Genomic DNA, 19,602 nt, shown 5'->3' on the forward strand with positions numbered 1-19,602 from the left:
CGGGCTGACAAATGGCACTGGAGTTTTTGTAGTTTTTGGACATGGCTGTACAATATAGCCCTTTCAAAAAAATCGCAGAGAAGTGTCACAGTCTCAAAATCATTGTTAAACTAAATGCCATGTGACAGCTTGCCAAGAGGTTGGTGGTTTTCAGTCATCACCTGTAGAGGCCACAGAAGGAGCTGAGTATCATATGTTAGATTGGGAATATCTGCGAGATTTTACATTTACGAATCCGCAGGTAAAAGGAGTAGTGTGTGTGCGCGTGTGTGTGCGCATGTGTGTGCGTGTGTCAAAGGTCCAGGCCTTTGATTCATTGTGGATTCATTGTGGATTCATTGTGTAATCAGTATGATATTTGGAACATTTTAAGAACGTGCTTATCACAATATAATTTTGTTATACTTTGCTGTATATAATCAGGACTGAATTCTAAAATGTTATCATGAGAATTTATTACTATGCTAATTGAGTATTAACCATGAAAGCTTTTTTTTTTTCCTTTTTTTTTTTTTAAAAAAGAACACTCAAGGTGGCAAACTACATGAATTATTTAATCATACGACATTGGGTTCTCTGAATATTCATGTTTTCATATTGATATTTTTCTGCCCTTTTCTGTGCAAGGTATGGAACATTTACATGCTTGTTTATTTGCCTGCCTTTAGTGTCTTTGGGGTGGGAGGATATATGGAACTGTGCATCAAATTATTTTTTTAGATGTACTTCATCAAATGTAGGTTGAATTCCCCACCATCTATGAACGTCAGAATATTGCCCTGCCTAAACACTTTGCTGTTTAGTGTTGCCTTATTGCTAGTTTAGTCACACCATACGTTTGAGCCTCCTCCAAAATCACCGATACTCTTTACGCTTTGCGTCAGCGTGGCTTTTCGGTGTTCGGATCAGGTTTGGTTTTCCCTTGACCCGCGTGAAAAGCCAGATGTAAACACGCGTGAGACGCGTTGCGATGAGATCACTCGGACCACTTTCAGAGGTGATCTGAGATGGGTTTTCACCACGTTTAATTACAAACAGGGTGACTTCTATATCTGCGTACAATCACGGAAGCATGAAATGTATCTGCTGGCTGACCCACAGAAATTACAGCTCGCATACAAATCCTTCTCCTGTGCAGAAGAAGGCACTGCCTTGTCTACTGCACATGGTTTCTGCCCATATTTGACAGTGTCTAATAAAATGGTAATAGCCCATGACGTTGAAGGAAGTAAAACGGAAACGATGTGCAGGGGAAAGTAAACTCCGATCTCATCTGGTCACACTTTTAGCGCCTTTTAGTGATGAGCGTAAATGGAATGTGGCCACAGTAAATCCAAATACAGTCTGGATACGTGTTAACGCAAGGTGAAAATAGTCTAACTACTTTTAATTCCATGGTCTGTCTGCGGATCACAACAAACAGTGGCAAAATGCGGTTCCCAACTTAACGTCCTCAGTTTAACTGGAAGAAGGCCATCATTCTTTTTTTAAAATGCCCGAGACAGGAAGGAGACATGACTTAATGGAACGTTCATTTGCCTCAAGGAGCTTGGGGTTGTACACATGGCTCACCCAACCACTGCTGGTGTGGCTAACTAAGAATGAAGGCTAGCGCCTCCCGTTTAGCGTGACATCAGCGTTCATTTGGCCTCGGCTCAGGCATTGATGGGTTGAGCCGTCCCATTGCCTGAGGTCTTCACGACAATGAGCAGTGGAATGAGAGGGTTACTAATCCCTGAAGATGGAGAATCAGCCCGTAGAGCCTACATTTGCTAAACAAAGGGCAGATTATTAAATATACCCTATAATGTAAACACAGTGCAGGAGAGGAATCAACAGAAAGATTATACTGCATTCTGAGTCCTGCTACACAAAAAGATTACATTTCTTTTATTTAACAGTTTTATTTTACTACTTGAAGTCCTGGGTGAACCCGGACACCACAGCGTCCCGAGGCTGGCTGAGGAGGCGGGCCGTGGGCCGGCCAGCCCAGCTCAGGGTTGCGTCGGCATTGTTCGGACCGTGCGCAGCGCTCCGGGCTAATGAAAGGAACTCCTGACTGCGGGCCGGGTCAGCGAGTCCCATTAGGACTGGGCCGCACGTTAAGTATGACATTCCTTCACGCAACATTAAGCTCCCAGTGAATTGCACGCGCAATTGGTTATTAAATACTGCTCCCACGATTTGGTGGAAGAGCCTTGCTGTCCGTTAATGGCTCATGCATTATACATGATGGAGGAAGAGACGCTGCAAGCAGAATTAGGCCGCGAGGATGATCTGCATGAGCGCGGCGGCTTGGCAAGGGGGCCGTCTTTTGCGGGGATGGTGACGTGCCTTTTTATGCTTGGCGGCGAACGCGGATGTGGCGTTTCCGTGGATAGGATTGGTATGGCCAGAGCTGGACCTAGATTAGCCTCTTTGCCCCATCCCCCTTTATCCCCTCGCTGAGGATTGGCCAAAAGCTACATGAGAAGACTATGAATTCCCCTTTCCCGTTGTGCACCATCCACGCTGATATCCAGGGGCATTTATTAAGGTTGTAATCTGGTCAATTATTGAGCAAAACACGCGCCGGGCCAGGCTTATTTACCGCAGACATTGAGCGAATATTAGTTACCGCGGGTGACGGTGTTTTATTTATAACAAAGGCTATCGACGGGCTCATCCATCAGGGGCTGGCGCGCGGCACCGTTGCCTGGCTGATATGGATCGGGTCAGCCGCAGCGGGCCTCTGACTGGCAGCAGGTAGGTCCGCTAGAGGAAGAATCGATGGCCTCATAAATCTGCAGGCCAAAAGGCCGCCTTCGCCCGGTTCAACATAAAACGGCCAGAAGCGGCATCGGAATCAGGAAATGCGTGCTCTCCTTTAATGCCTCAGCATAACGAGGCCCAAGGAATTTGTTCAAATAAAAGCTGCATTAGGGAGAGGTGTGTGTGTGTGTGTGCGTACATGCGCGTGTGTGCGCGTGCATACATGTGATTGCGTGCGCATGTGTGTATGGGTGTGTGTGCATGCATGCATGTGTGTATAGGTGGGTGATTTGGTTTCCTTTTTCTAACTGTGGCCCTAACCAGGTTGACGAACGCAGTTCTGCAGGCCAGTCATGCTCGTGCTTGTTCTGGGACACCATGTAGGGGTACAGCTTCACCCAGCACAGATGTATGGCAGCCAGCTTTGTGTCTGAAACACACAGTACAATGCATGGGTGTATACACACTATCCCCGTTCTTTCTAACTTTGCAATGATTACCTGTCTCTTCTCGCGTTAAATCCGTCTACCCCTGAAACCTCACAGCCCATCTGATCTTCTGTCAGTGTTGCAGAAACAAATTCAATTGGGGATTGATGTATTTGGCATCCCAACTATTTTCTACAACTGTTACAACTATCAGTATCTCCTCTGTGTTAGTGTGGGTTGCCTGTTTGAGGGTGTATTTGAATACAATGGTGACCGAGTCAAGTGTACTGATTGCCCCCACAAAATTGGGCTGCGCACCAGTTGGTTGTCTTGATTTGATATTGAACTCGCGGGGACTTATCAGTGGCTGGAGTTTGCTGGCAGTTATGTCCACACACTGTAACGTTCCAGTCCTTAAACAAATGGGCAAGCCAGCAACAAAAATGAAAATCTTCCAGTCTTCCTCAGGCTTCTGAGACCTCATCCTGGTTCATGCTTAGCCTCTCGTCTGAGGCAATATTCCTTTTTGTCTTTTCGTGGTCCTTTTCACGTTTTACTCCTCCTTGCGCCAGGACTGATCTGTTTCTTTTTTTTTAACAAGACAATATTTAAAGCCTACTTTAAGAAACCGGGTTAAAATGATGAAGGCACTGTGTGCATTTCCAATGAGCAAAAAGGGTGAAGGGAACTGACCGTCCCGTGTCATTATTCTGCGCAGCATCTCGGCAAGTGTAAAATACCATTCGCGGCTGAAAAATCGCTTTGCGGTGGTTCACGCTGCCATATCAATAACCGAAAATTCACGCTTATTTTTTGACGTGCGTCAAAATGAGAGATTGGCCGTGATTATGTAAATGAAGTCTACCCACACTGAGCCTCACTTAACTGCACACTTTCCCAAGGCCGGATCGCAAACAATAAGCCACCTTTTTGTGGCCAGAATATCACAATGTTTTGTTTGTTTGTTTTTGGCATGCAGCAGAAATAAACAGCTTTTAATGTATGTAGAGGTGGAATAGCATTATTTATAAGGAATTCCCCTTGGTGCTCATCCCTATAATTTTAATTTGAATAAAGCTAGTCAGTAGTTCTGAGATATCTCATCACCCCGAGTTACTGCAGTATCAAAGCAGTGAGGCCTGTTGTTGGCTGAAAGATGAAATTATTTAAAGGAGGCCTATGCTAAGAAGCATGGTGGTCCCTCTAGCGCTGGTGTAAGACCTCTGACCTTACCATGCCTCGCAGCCCTGCTGCTTCTCAGTCTTTTTTAAACATTTTTTTTAAGGAACGTGTCAAATGACATCAAGCTGCCCCTTCAGGTTACCTTACTGGGGTCAGTCAATCTCCTAATACCTTACTGACTTGTACTACAGTTGCCGGCTTATGCACTGTGCTGCTGTCAGCTGTGGTAGGCGCATGGGCTTGTGGGGACTCGGTAATGATGTAACTTCAGGAGGAACTGACAAAGTCTTCTCAGCCAACTTCACTGGGGCCTCCAGAGGGGAATACCATGAGACTGTATTCATGGGCTTGTAGGCTAATTTAGGGCTCAACATAAGTTAACCTTGAGTTGAGGTGAGCGTAAAACTTGGAGCAACACTGGCACTTTTTCATCTTGCGTCTGTCTTGAGGGAACATGCCACAACACTGCTAATATTGAATGGAGAACGGTTGCCACCATTTGGCTAATTGGTGTCTGCTACCTTTTTATCCGTTGTTTGGCGACTAAGCGTTTAAGGCCGAGTTAAACCCGAAGTCAGCTCACTTATCTGTGCTTAACTGCTGAGACTCTCCTGAGAAAGCAGTGCCCATTGTAACTGTATAACTGTGATTTAGGGTCCAATTTTGTGCCTAGTGATGGCAGTGTGAAGGTCCAGTTTGTGCTGATCAAGGATCAGTTTACAGCCCTTCACATGTGCTCCTCGTTAATCTAGGAGTCCAAGCAAAACTGATCCGTGTGTCTACACGTGTGGCAGTCTAAACGTGATGCTTTGCTTTGATCTCGGCTGTGGCTAGATTTGTCATGGGCATTTTTAAAGTCATAAATCAGATCAGGGATGACTGGCTCTTATTAAGCGTGATTAAACGATCCAGTGGGCCGTGGCCACACGCGCCCACCAAGCTCCACCAATCAATATCGGCTATGCCAAGCTGATTTTGTGTGTAAAACAAAAGTCTTACAAATCCTAATTGGCTGTGGGATTCAAAGAGACCCCAGTGCCGGTCCCGTCCTGAGCAACCCCGTCCGCTTTGGGTGAGCTGGAACGAATCTCCCCAAGCGTTTGTTACCGCGATGCATTTTTAAAACCAACAGCTCCAACGAGTCGATTGAAGACAACGTGACCACAGCGGTATCCCTCATCCACACACGCTGACGACGTCTCTCGCTTGGCTCTGCTAAAGCCGCCTTGCTCGTCAACCCGCTCACACACACACACACACACACACACACACACACACACACACACACACACACACACACACACACACACACACACACACACACACACACACACACAAGCACACACACACACACGTGCGTGCGTGCAGAGACGCGCACACACACGCTGTAAATTACTCCAAGTCATTTACATCATTAAACTGAAGGAGGAAAATAAATCCTCACAATTTGCCTATAATTTCTGAGCCCGGCCGATGCCCCTACCTGCGAGACATGCCACTGATTAAACCTTGATTGCGGACGAGGACTGTTATGCATTATTAATGAACTCGGGATAATTGTCAAATTTTATGACATGGGGAGAGATGGAAATTGGTTCCATGGTCAGTTTGAGGAATGATGAGAATTTGCCCCCGCGCCGATGCCGCTGATAGCCCGGCATTAGTCACGGTCCTCCGGACGCTGCTGCAGCCTGTGACCGAGCTAATGATAGTCATTTTGTAGCATCGCCATGCGCTGGAATACGTTTATGGGAGCATTAAATGTCAGAAAATTTGGAGTCCCGCACTCTCTTTCATTTCATGCTGTTAACCGCTCCTCCTTTCCCTTTCTCCCCTTCCCCCTCGGAATTCTCTGTGAAAAGGTAGAACATTCCAAGCACAGTCAGCCAAGTCTCGCAAAACCGTAGAAAGCAGCACCTGTGAAGAATAGCCCCGAAGAATGGTGTAGGACTTGTCCTGTCCACAGCATCTGACTCTGGGTGTTACGTTGGCAGCCCTGAGGAACCATTTCAGAACGTTCACTTTGAGAGATTTATTTATTTATTTTTGCCTGTTTTTGCACTGTTTTTCTTTTTCATTTTTTTTTTTTTTCTTCAGCTGGCAGGTTGCACTATATTGTCGACAGGTTCAGAGGGCGACCACTGCGAAGAGAAGCGTGACTACTGTGACCACGGTTTCTGCGGTAATAACTCCAACCGCATTGACCTGTTAGGGGGTAATGTGTGCTCCTGCCCTGAGGAATTGGGCCGTAAGTGTCTGACGCAATCAGCCTCTGATTAGCCCGATTTTCCCCCTTACATAACGTCTATCGAACCACTTGCCGGCGTGCAAGGGGTTCGTGCATAGCAATGACCAAATTCACGCCGACAATAGCGGGAATGGATATATGGGACGGAAGAGAGACCTGTGAGTGTGGAAGTCTCAGGAGGATGTAGAGGTAATTCACCATTTAAACACACCAATAATCGAGTTTCACAAAACATAAATATCAGACCCCCCAGGGGCAAGAACACACATGCAGAGTTGTGTATTTTACTATTCCCATCCGAACGGCACCCTATCCTGTATGCATCTTCATCGGTCACGTTCACCCGTGTGTTCCTTGGGAGATGTATATGGAGGTTTTGATTTTTTTAAATGTATTTTTGTGTTTAAGCTATGTATCATGTTCTAAATTGCTTGAAGGAGAAGTACAGACCAAAAAAATCAATGGTTCTAGTAGTAAACGTATTTTGCATTTGCTAACATATTGCGGGGCTCTTACTATTACTCGTGCTAATGGCATGTTGGTCTTATTTACTACTGAAGCTCGATCCTCTGGTGTCATTTGAAAAGTGCTGAGTAGGTTCATGGTTTTGATTTTTCGTGTAGTGGAGCATTTATGGTTTACCCTTTGCATGAACAGGAACTTATACTAGGAACAGATTTTAGTGATGAGACATAGTCGTTTGCACATTTACTTAAATCAAAAGTTCCTTTGTGGGTCTGCCTTTGCAAGACGAGGAAACCATAAATGGACTGCTGTTGTCATTTTAGTAGGGTGCACTGTGCGTTTTAATTTTCATGCATAATTTGTCGAGTTCAACACTTGATCCTCCCAGCTGTTTGAAAACCAGGAGGTACAGTGCACCACTCTGAAAGCTCCAGTCCTGCTATCTACACCCCACACTCGTTGATGCCGGCAATAAGGGCAAGCGAATGTAAGGCAGACCTGATTATGACATGTAGCTTATAATAAATCTGCTTGCAAATATATGCAGAGAACTTTTCTCAACAACTTTTAAACCTCCTTAACATGCTCTCAACTGCGTTATTGGGCCTCATTCAGAAATGAGACAGTTTTACGATAAAACCACCTGGAACTGTGAAGTTCATAAATAGCAACCTTAAACTGAAGTGTTGGCAAGATTGTCTACGATTTATTCTTCTGAGTTCCATTCTGTTTCACAAATGTTGAACTGAATTCAGGGAGGTAAGCAGTGTCAGATTAGTACCGCCGGTTATGTTGTAGGTGATTGATAGAGTGCCGGTTTGACAGCTAGACTTTGTCCTTGGCATGGTGGATTTTTTGGCAGCGGTTATTTGAGCTTTCCCATTTCCATCAGATAAAACCTGCACAGCAGCCGTGGCCGCCTGCACTCCCCTGGATAAGGCGTGTCAGAATGACCCTGCTCGGCCACTGCATGTGCCCCACCAGGTAATAATCCAAGGATTAGCATCCTGGCGCAAAATTAATTAGGGTCATTTAACCTTTTTGCCTTGCTGTTTACCTGAATGTCATAACTCAAGGTCGCTCCGACTGTTGGAGGCAAATTGCAGCCTTTAATGTTATGTTTAGAAATCAGAAGACGTAGGGGTTGATGGTAATCGCTCTCATCTTGTAGGCAATCATTGGAATGTTTTTGTATTGTGTTTTTTTTTTTTTTTTGTCTTCATGCACATTGGCTCCCTGCTGTTCCGTTGCCCCACTCTACTTAGTCTTTCTTAATCTCGATTGTTTAGCCCACGGAGACACACCAGACGTCTATCGATCGTTTAGCGTGCCCGTTAAAAGAGAGCCGAAAAGCTCATTTTAGAAACACAGCGAAGTGTAATGGGGAGCATTTGCTCAAGAACAAATATGGCAGGTTTCCCTCCTGCTGCCGTTTGGCCACCTGACTTCTCCACAGCTTCACCTCTGCCGCATTCAGTTCCGGGCAGGTAAATGCCGGCGTTCCCGATCACTAATGTGGCTAAGCGGACGCAAGCCGATAAGCCTTCGCATCAGTCTGACGGAGCTGCATGGAGAGACCATGTCTTTCGGGTTCAAAGTGCATGGGCTTTTCCCCAGGGGTTTGAGTGCAAATGCTCACCCAGTAAGTGCATCTGCCACGAGAAGTGTTATTTTATACTTTTGTTACTTTCTATACACCAACACGCATCCATCCACACAGTCGTCCGAAAGTCTTTGCGACGGGTTACTTTAAAACTGGGAGTTGTAAGGGCATCAGCGGGTTGGCAGCTCGTGGTAACTAAACACACGCTATGCTCATAACGGTGAGACACGCACCTCATAACGGTGGGACCCTCTGCTACTCATTTAGTGACTGTTTCATTCCGACTTTGATAAATTGCAGTTTACTGTAGAACACAAAGGGGTTGGACAGGATCTTTAACCTCCCCATTAAAGCCAGCGTGTCCTCACCCTTCACCCCTCACGCGGGGTGGTCAGGTAACCACACGCAGAGCGCGCTAACCTCCCGTAACCCTTCCACTCTTCCACTAGGCTTAATGGGCCTGCCCAGGCCGCTGATGACACGTACGGGTGTTTCTGCGCAACTAGATTCATCGGTACCTTGAAGGGATATTCCAGCATTGCTGAGCCATGTCTGTATATGCGTACGGTTGATTAGAATGGCCAGTATTTCCTACCTGTATTTATTAAAGAAACCTGTTGAGGCATCACACACTTGCCTGAGGGTAGTTATTGTGGAATCCTTGCAACATATGGCCTTGCGCTTCCATTTGATGTGCGGTTCAAGTCGGTGGGTTTTTCTGTTCTCTTCAAAGCACTGTCTACAGTTATCGACATACGCTACATGTGTGTAAGCTAGGTCATAGGTTAAGAAAACGCTAGTGTATTCCTTTAAAGACTAGAAGCTCTTCAGAGCTGACCTCCTTTAGTCCTCTCATTCTAATGGTCTCATCTCCCCTCATTGGCCTAGAGCTTCAAAGGTCTCTTGCCTCAAGCGCAGCCAACCACTGTAAGCCGCTGCAAAACCTTCAGCTTTTCAAACAGAACCACCTTCGTAGGCTCCTCCTCACTATAACAACTGCATGCTTTAACATCCCTTCGACTGAGAGGCACATCTGGGGTATTTATTTTTTATTTATTTGCTTTTTGTGTATTTTATTTATTCCTTCCCACATGATTAAGCAAAAGAATTCATAAAATCAAAAGCGGGTTTCCGGGGCTCTCTGAGATCTTTAATGACACAACCATGTGTCAGGTAATAACCGCGAGATTGCAGTAAACGACTGCCTAAGTCAGCCGTGTCAGATCCGCCCCGACGAGCTTGCCTCCTTCAGATGCTTCTGTTCGGACTGAACCACACCGTATGTTTTTTTTTGTTTGTTTGGGGTTTTTTTTTTTTGGTGGGGGTGGGGGGGGACACCTATCTGGTGATGTTTGCATTTCACTCAATCCTAACTCATCGTGACTATAACCTTCAAAGAAACTGCAAAACAGGGATTGGGTCAGAATGGGGTAACTTGGAGCAGTCTGATCAACTTTACAATACTTTCTGATTTTCAACACTGTCAAGTTCCCACCAGCTAATCATAAGACCTTCTTTTAAATTGATACAACACAACTATTACAACTATTGTAAGAACATTTTTGTATTATTGTAATTATTGTAAGATCCAAGCTTAATAAAAACTGTAAACAAAGATATAAAGCACCATCCTGTTCTCATCTTATTCTGCTTTAGACTGCTTAATTTACCCTAAATAATCAATCAGAACCACTCTGCATCATATAGTGCACTAGATGTGGTTGTTTCCTTACCTTGTAAATCACCACAGACTTTCACAGTTCATATTCAGCCAGATTAACATTCTATATCGATTGCCCCTCTCCAAATAATTATGTCATATTGATGCAAATTGATAAAGAGGCAAGATCATTTAGTCCAGGCTGGCATATTTCAGCAACCTCCTGCCCAGCAGAACATGTGAATCATCTAAATTTAGTTAAATCCAGAAGGAACTTGCAACCCTTAAAGAGGGTTTTAGATTGCAACACTCTCTGTCTTGCCCATTTACATACTCTAGGAACTTTTTTGATTATAATTGGTTGGCATGGGAATTTTGATGAAGCCCACTCCTAGTTTTTCACCACTCTTTTTGCTGTTCTCTCTCTCTCTCTCTCTCTCTCTCTCTCTCTCTCTCTCTCTCTCTCTCCCCCCGAGTTCAGGCAGCTTGTGTGAGGTGGACATTGACAAATGCCAGTCGAGTCCATGTCTGAACAGCGGAACGTGCCTGGACCTCCACAGCGCCTTTGAGTGTGTCTGCCCTCAGGCTTTCAGTGGTATGTGCTTATGGTGAATGATGGGAACTCTATATTTGTCCCCGCGTGGATGACCGCACAGCATTTTGCTTTCATTATTCTCATGCAGGGGCCCATCTAAAATATGTTTTATATATGGGTCAATTACAGCGCCAAGCCAGTGAGGTTTTTTTCTTTTCTTTTTTTTAATACTTGAAATCATTTTGGTGATCATGGTGCAACACTTGAAATTAAAGTGAAGTCCGTTTGTAGGGCAGTCTGCTTGCGGTTAGGAGCAGCGTTCTACAGAACTTCCTTTCGCCCTGCATGTCTTTGTGGGATAGCTCATATGTTGCGTGATGGATCGTCATTAACAGCACCAGGTGTTGGATGACCCCACTCGAGTGTCTGTGCCTGACTTTACACGTACCCTCTTCCCATCCATGTCTCTCTCTCTCACTCTCTCTCTCAAAGGGCCTCGATGCGAACAGGACATTGATGAGTGCACCTCTTCCGCCTGCAAGAATGGGGCTACTTGCATTGACTGGCCTGGTAATTACTTCTGCCAATGTGCCAATCCATTTAAAGGTAATAATTGCAGTGAGATCTGGGGAAGGGGAAGAGGGGAAAAACCCTCAAAAACAAAAGCAAAGTTAATTAACTTGAAAAAGCATTTCCCTCACCTGTCTGAGCCCATCCTGCTGGCTTTGCCACACTGTTATGTCTTCAAAAGGGGGGTGGGGGAACAAATATCAGGAAGTAGCAGCCCAAATCACAGATGCCGCGATCTAATTTCAGCAGGCCCTGTGGCCCTGTCGTGTTGTGCCACGGCAAAAACCAGCAGGCGACAGGAAACTCAATGACCCATTTGAAGAGGCGGGCTTCCAAGGGTGTGCGGTGAACTAATAATTGCCTCTAAGGTGGGTCCAGAATCAGGTGTGGATATAAAGTGCCACTCGGACTGATTGGCATCATTATCGGGCTGATTGCAGGGGTCAGAGGGAAGCGCTCCCTGCTTTGTGCTCACGTTGGAGGAGTTGACTATTTATCCGTTTCCTTCCAAGCTCCTTAACTTGATACTTGATCTGCTAGAATCAGGTTCTTGCTAAATTAATTTCCTATTAGCTCATTTGGATGACATATAAATCTAGTGGAAAATGTGGATGCTAATGCAGCAACAGTCACAAATTTGAATTGTGTTTCTAATGCAACATGTCTTCGCTCTAGAACTTTAGTTCAGTGGTAGACTTCTACATATGATGTCCATAAATGCCTAAACCCCGCCGCGTTTTGTACAGAAATCCTATGGAAGGACTGATGGCACGCTGCTCTTAGTGACTACACGTGACTTAGAAGATCACAAACCCAGCTGAGTTTACAAGGCTGCCGATTTGATTTGCTAGCGTACCCTGTTCAATTGCTTTTAAAAGCATGTTTATAAACTGAGTTTGGAGACACTTTGAAGCAAGGAAGCCCCCCCCCCCCCCCCCGTGCGTGCATGTGTGTGTGTGTGTGTGTATGTGTGTGTGTGTGTGTGTGTGTGTGTGTGTGTGTGTGTGTGGTTTGTGCAAGCCCCAGACCTTTTCTAAAATAATAATAAAATGGTTCTGCTTACTTTAAAAGAAAAAAGTGTTTTGACTAAACCCTCTTCATGAACAGTTTTATGTGGTTCATACTCTCTCTCTAGCACTCTCACTCTCTCACACAGATGCATGCACATTACATACTCAGTTTATGATTCGTTGGCAAGAAAGGATGATCCATAACTACTAACAGTGGAGCTGGGAATTGACCCACACGTTTGCAGATTCCCACTGAGCGCTGAGCTGTTATCTCGCATTGGAGTTGGTCGCCCGGCTTTCATTTCGGATGAAAGTTGAACTTCTCGCGTGGGGCGCGGCATCCGTCTGCTGGAGTGGCGCTCACGCCTGGTTTGTTGTACCGCTGTGCCGTTCCCTAGCAACATGCTCACCGATGCTTCTGTGTGAGGACCAGAGTCAAATCACTGTCACTGTTGCATCTTGCAGTCTCTTAGTTTGACGTTATGGCTGACAGTGCCACTAGATAAACACATTTTCTCTAATAGAGGAGTTCAGTTTTTTTTTTCTTTTAAAAGATTAATAAGCTTTGACTTTTTCTTGTTGCACAGATTTTTATTACTGCTTGATTTTTGAAGAGAAGCTGCTTACATTTAATGATTTGTTCTCATTTTCTCTCACACACACGTTGACACACACACACACACACACACACACACACACACACACACAAAATATTAGGCACTAGTAATACATGCCAGTATAAAGCTTATCGACTGCCCCAGTAATTGCCGTCACTGTGTATGTGTTGCGTGCAGGTTTCAGCGGTCTGCCAGCGGTAGCATGTAGTCTATCTTTAAGGCCCTGCCCCAATGTATGGCATCGTTCGCGGGTCATTAATTTTAAGGGGCAGACTATGCAGTTCACATTGGTTAATTGACCACACTCCAACGCGCATGTTTACGACAGCCATTAACCTGGCAATGCAGTGGATAATTACACAGGCCAGTGCGATCTCTATGCATTTTTAATTGCGCAAACATATCGGTCGTGTTGCGCAATCACACTTCCATACTGACCACTCTCCCTATTGTACATATTCATGCATTATTGAAATGAGCAATTTGCATCATGCCTGCTCTCTAGCCAGTGCAGTTTGGCATGTAGGCCATATGAATACGGCCACTGTGCCTTGTGGTTAGTGCTCATTTCGATATTTTTTCCTGGGAATACTGTTGTGATGAGCACAGGCATGCTAATGCATGTAAATGACATTTTGACGAGCACATGCATATTATGTACTTACAAAACATGTTTCACTGATTCCTGAAATTGGAATGGCATCTTGGTCAAGACAATGAAAAAGGAAAAGAAAGGTCAGCAGAGACCTAAGAAATGTTAAATAAGTTTGAACCTCTTAAAAATTAGTAGAATGAGGGGCGCAGCAGGTTAATAGCTAAATAATTCTGTATTGTATATACATGTGAATATAAATGAGTATGAATTAAGCATTTACCTTTAGCAAGGTATTTTGGTTTCAAAAAAGGTGCTGCTTTGTGGATGTTTTATCACTGTTGTCAGCCCAGAGGGTTGTGGTCTTGGCGCCATTAGCACTGAAAGAATTGGTCTGTTTTATGTTGTCGTACATCATACCAGCATCCTCCATAGTTATGTTTCCCCACCTACCTGTAATAAAGCACAGCTTCAGACAGTACACTGCACTACAGTGAAACAACATCGACTCGGCGTCACTAAGAGCTAGAAGGGGATTATGCTCCCCTCCCCCAATCTGGAATTCCTTCCACTCGGGTTTATCACACTGCTAATTTCCTTCTACCTATAAGGCCTGACCCATCAAATCTCTTAATTAATTTCACGGGCGAATGAGGTTTACTTTCCTCCTAAAACATTGGCTGTCTCTCCAGGTGCGAGCAACCCGTGTGAGAACAGTGCCGAGTGCGAGGAAGAAAACCGGAAAGGGCGGATCCCTGCCGGCTCTGCCGGCCTGCGCTGCGAGCTCGACGCCGACGAGTGCCTCTCCAACCCCTGCCGCCAAGGCTTCTGCTATGATGGTAAGCCCCTCCCACGTCTTGCTCCTCCTTCTTCTAGCCACGCCTCTGCGCCTGGTTAGCGAGGGTAGTGCCCTTGCTGTGCGACCCCACTGACACCATTACGTCACAGCTCTGGTCAATAAAGAACATTTATGAAAATATCGTCAGCCCTTCCAGTGTGGGGCAAGCACACACTTACCAAGCATGCTAGCTCAACCGTGAGAGCAGATCAATTAGACATAAGTATTGTACTGTAATTTGAATAATGGATGATAAATGAGAGTTAATGCAATCAAAGCCCAAGGCAACATGGGTTTTTTTTGGCTCTGCCTTCTGCGATCCGATAATCTTTTTTTCTCCCTGTACGTTTTGTCTCCAGCATAAATCATTAAGGATGCAATGGATCAAAAGGATGCTGTAGGTCAAAGATTGCACACCGCAACGCACTAAATAATTCACTCTGCCCTGCAAGAAAATACTCCTATTTATTTGTGTATTTCTTGATGGTGAATCGTAACTGATGCGACAGTGCCGGTGACAGCTCTCATGCTTACAACTAAACTTGCATTCTTTATTTGTTGTATGTTTTAGTCATATTGTGGTAAACACAGATTTGTCTATTTCTCCTAACAAAGGTTTTCTACATACAGACGAGCTTGCATATGGGAGGTGACGTTGTAATATGATTGCTGGATCTTAAACAGACAAGTATGCCACTTCAGTTTACATACCATGACTTGGACTTTCTCACCATAGAACAAATCCAGGCCTATAAATATGTGTGTTGATGTTTTCAGTTAACTGATGAAACTCAACGTAACCTATACCAGCAGTGGTACGTTTATAACCGTTCATCATTCGTCAGCTCTTCACAGGGCAAGTTTCAAAGTAATTGTGGTATGGGTTTTGTTGTTTTGACTCTGGACATTACACGTGAAATGAGATGGTGATGATCTGCTATATTGGATGAACCAAAGAGAAGCAGTGTGTTCTTGTTTAACAATGTATGTTTTCCCAGTGTTACTGATGGATTTGTGATTTTCAACCTCAGTTGCCTGCTTTAGTGCTATTGACCCTTTAACAAAAAACTGTCACTATCCAATTACTTACCAACCGCCCCATAACTAAGTGTCAATTTTGTAAAGTGTTTTACTTGTATGTAAAGGTTTTTATGTATTTAACCCCTGAGACGCCTGTTTGGCATGGCTCTTCGTAAGTGACGGATGTTACGTGCTTCTAAGCTAGAGTGGTTTTCAAAGTACCCTGCCTTTCTTAAAAGCATACGCCAGACTCCGGCTGCCAGACATTTCAACCCAACAAACGCACAAAGATTTACCCTGTAATCAAATCCACAGATTTCTTGGCTTTGACATGCTCCTTTTGATTTATTGAGGAGCTAAAATCAAGATGAGCAAAAGAAATCAGCATAGAATGATTTGCTAATTATCACTAGCTCCTTTTCCCCCTGCATACAGGCCACTCCCACCGAAGCGCATGCACGACAGTGCTCTCCAAATCAGACTCGAACTCGAATCACTGCAGGAGTTGTGTGCACGTGTGTGCTTTGGATTCACTGGTAGAAAGTGTGTGTGCGTGCGTGTGCGTGCATGTGTGCGTGCGCGCGCGCGCACAAATCCATACTTTCTCACAATGCACCCAGAACACCTGCGCGTGCACTAGGAGGACAGGGTGCGTCTCCGCGGCAGCTGGCATGACTAATGTGGCTGCCACCCACTATCCCGTGCGGTTAACGAGAGCACGTACGGCTCGACTCGCCGAGCTGAGTGACGGCACAGATTACATGCTGAAACCACAGGCGCGGCGCAGGAGCCGGGCCCACAGTCAGGCTGCCTGCACCCCATCCGTCAGCACCGATGGCGATTAAGGCCACAACTGGGTTATTAGCCACCGGCGCAACCCGGGAGACGCAGGGAAGCCAACAGGCTAAAACGAAAAATCCCAACAAAAGCAAACAGGTCATGAGTTCCCACTGCCATGGCGTCTTGCGTTTTGCAGCTGGATGCGTGGTGGACAGGAAGGTGCAGTTTCCATAGCAAAGACCACGGCCGAGACAGAAAAAGGCGGTGAACCAATAGCCTTAATCCTCAGAAGACCACAAAAGCATGCAGTGCCCTGCAGTGCCTGGAAGTCCATTTTGCAGTTAGAAAGTTGTGATTTCCGCAGTGCTGTCCTGATTCACGGGCGAAAAATTTTAATAAAGGGCTGTGCCACTTTTCCCTAAGTCGCAGCTGGTGACTCCTGTAGTGGCTCATGCATAGCACCTTGGCCAGCGTGATTATGTGAAAGTATGGACACACACACACACACACACACACACACACACACACACACACACACACACAGGGTATCTTGAGAGTCATTCCTTCTTGAGTGGCCACGTAGGTGGTGGTGTACCGAGAGCAATTTATGAAGCAGACCATTTCTGCGTTTATTCGGCCTGGACTCGTTCCGTTCGCCTGAGAGACGCGTGGAGGGTGGGGGATAAAGAGGTGGTCCAGCTACTCTGCCGGCTGTTACTGCTCTCCCCCCAAACCACCCCCACCCCTTTTCTACCCCAGTCGTGGACAACTTCTACTGTCTGCGCAACCCGGGCTACGCCGGCGCGACGTGCGAACAGGACGCCGACGACTGCATCAGCGACGCGTGCGAGAACAACTCCACCTGCGTCGACCTCCGTCTGGTGAGTGCAACCGAACGCAAGAGGAAACAACAGCCGAATATGACCCAACACAAACTTGGCAAACTCATGAACTATATTATATGGAGCCCTTTTAGGGTCTAGGCTGGCAAAGCGGTCAGATAGACAAGCTAGATGATGACTCAGAAGGCCTAACCCCTGCTACCACACTCCACCTTAAGGCCTCGCCTAGTTTATATTCGCTTCCAGTGACACTGAGCCAGCTTCGTATCCACAGCATTCCTCTGTGATCATTACGTCTTCGTTACCTCAGGCATCTCACACCAGTGGCTTAATTAAAACATTTGGCTCGTACACCCCAGCGGCAGCGAGCGAGGCCATACGGTCTCCACGGCTGTAACGCAGACTGCCCCATGCTGCTCTGCGTCCGCCTCACCCCCTTGCCAAAGCACTGTTCGGCGCGACACCCTCCCTGGGCCTGCCTAAACTAATATATATATATATATATATATATATATATATATATATATATATATATATATATATATATATATATAGAGAGAGAGAGAGAGAGAGAGAGAGAGAGAGAGAGAGAGAGAGAGAGAGAGAGAGCGAGAGAGAGAGAGAGATACAGACCTCCTTTAGGTTCCTCCTCCGACTCGCTCTCCCTCTTTAGTCCAGCCATCCATCCTGATGCACTTTCTCTCTCTACTTTTTCTATTTTTGTTCGCCCCCCCCCCCCCCTCCAACATCCCCACTTCACCCCCCTCCACCCCACCACAGCTTTGTTCGCTTGTCTTTTCCCCTCCGCTCTCTCCCGGCTCCTCATCGCCCCCTTGTATGCGGCGCGAACCCTCCTCCCACTAAATTATAAACAAGCCGTTAGGACTCATGCGCTTGTTCTCCGGTGCCCGACGGTAGGGGGAAAATAGCAGATCATTTATTCCTGTTGAATAATGCAGGCCTCTGGTCCCTGCCTTTTTTCTGCTGCTTTCCTTTCCTGGAGCGAGGACGTCCGTTTCTCTGGCTATTAGTGGCAGCTCTTCAAAATGGAAAGATCAGAGAGTTGCTGCATGTCTGCTAATTTGCTCCAGTTCCATGCTGGGTGATGAATGCTGGCTTACTGGGTATACATTTAGTCCACATCTCTTATGGATTTAGGTAGCCTGTAGACTTGACAAGTAAAGACCGAATGTGCTTATATTTAACACACAGTATTTATTACTCTAAAAGGATTGTCGAAATCACCTGATGATGTAATTGCATATAGCAGCTCCAAATTCCTAAGATTCTGACTTGTATCTAATTGTTGTCGTTTCATTAAGAAGGTCCAGATTGTTATTGCTCTAGTCGAGGTAAAGGTTACATAATCTGTGATAGATTATTCCTAAAAGAATCCATCAGGCACTGTACTTTAGGCACCGTTTAATCCTGATGCAGTCTGTTCTGAAAAGTGTTACGCTAAGTACTGCACACTTTCACTTGGGAACGCTGGTGAAAGGAAGACAAATATTGAATCTAATATGCACGTAAACAAAGTGCTTAATAAGGCCGCATGTACTGCGAGCACATTATGCGACACTTTTATGACCTGTGGTATGGATTTGCAGTAGCATGAGCACATTATGAGCACTCTATATGCTCAATGGTCAGATCATTGCATGAGTGGTTTAAGAGATTGTTATAATCCCATAGGTATGAAATCACTGACCACGAAATGGGCTGCCCAGCATGTAATTGAGCGCTTTAACAGTATACCTCCACTTCACTTCCCCATGGCGATTATGACTGCATGCGAACTAGCTATGTTTAAAAAAAAAAGTAACGGAAAAAACCAGAAGAAGGCCATTGTAGTAAATGGCACACATCCCACGTTGCTTCTCGTGTAGTCGGCAGAGGCGATTGACCTTTGGATCCATGCATCGAGCAAGAGAATCCGCGGCAGCCTCTCACCCGGGGCACCCAGGACGAGGGGGCTAACGGCCCGACTCCTGGGGCCAGCTCATCAGACTGGAGAAAGCAAGCAAGCCACCCACCCACCCCCCCCCGGGGTCCTGGCTCATGCTCGGCTGCCGTTTGGGATTGGGGATAGCTGCAGGGGATGAAGTTTCCATCCCTTTGAGGAGAAACGTTCCTTTCTCACAAATGATGTTTCCGCTGTGATGGTTTTGTTTTTTGAAATTCAAATTTGTTTGTATAGCAGGTGTCGTCACAAAAGCGGCTTTACAGAAATCAGCTTTACGGAGAATCTGGGCCCAGGCCCCTAACGAGCAAGCCAAAGGTGACCGAGGCAAGGAAAACCTGCCGGAGAGCCAGAAGAAGGAATATTGAGAGGAACCCACACTCGGAAGGCAACCCGCACTCCTCTGGTCGAAATTGAATGGCACACTAGTAACACAGAATGAATGAAGTTGCCTTTTGTGATTTTATATTTCAAAAGAATAGTGAGTTAAGAAATGACTAA

At 45.7% G+C, this 19,602-nt stretch overlaps 1 protein-coding gene across 1 annotated transcript in view; it reads left to right on the plus strand.

The window, feature by feature from the left end:
- eys (EGF-like photoreceptor maintenance factor) overlaps positions 1-19,602 on the plus strand; it is a 147,871-nt gene that overhangs the window by 25,475 nt on the left and 102,794 nt on the right. The window contains 6 exon segments of the mRNA XM_081714325.1: positions 6,487-6,609; positions 9,851-9,956; positions 10,814-10,932; positions 11,365-11,490; positions 14,354-14,500; positions 17,059-17,180. Of these exon segments, the coding sequence (XP_081570451.1) occupies positions 6,487-6,609; positions 9,851-9,956; positions 10,814-10,932; positions 11,365-11,490; positions 14,354-14,500; positions 17,059-17,180 (743 nt within the window).

This window comes from Electrophorus electricus, chromosome 5 (assembly GCF_041902795.1).
Source record: "Electrophorus electricus isolate QZ-2024a chromosome 5, ASM4190279v1, whole genome shotgun sequence".
NCBI lineage: Eukaryota > Metazoa > Chordata > Actinopteri > Gymnotiformes > Gymnotidae > Electrophorus > Electrophorus electricus.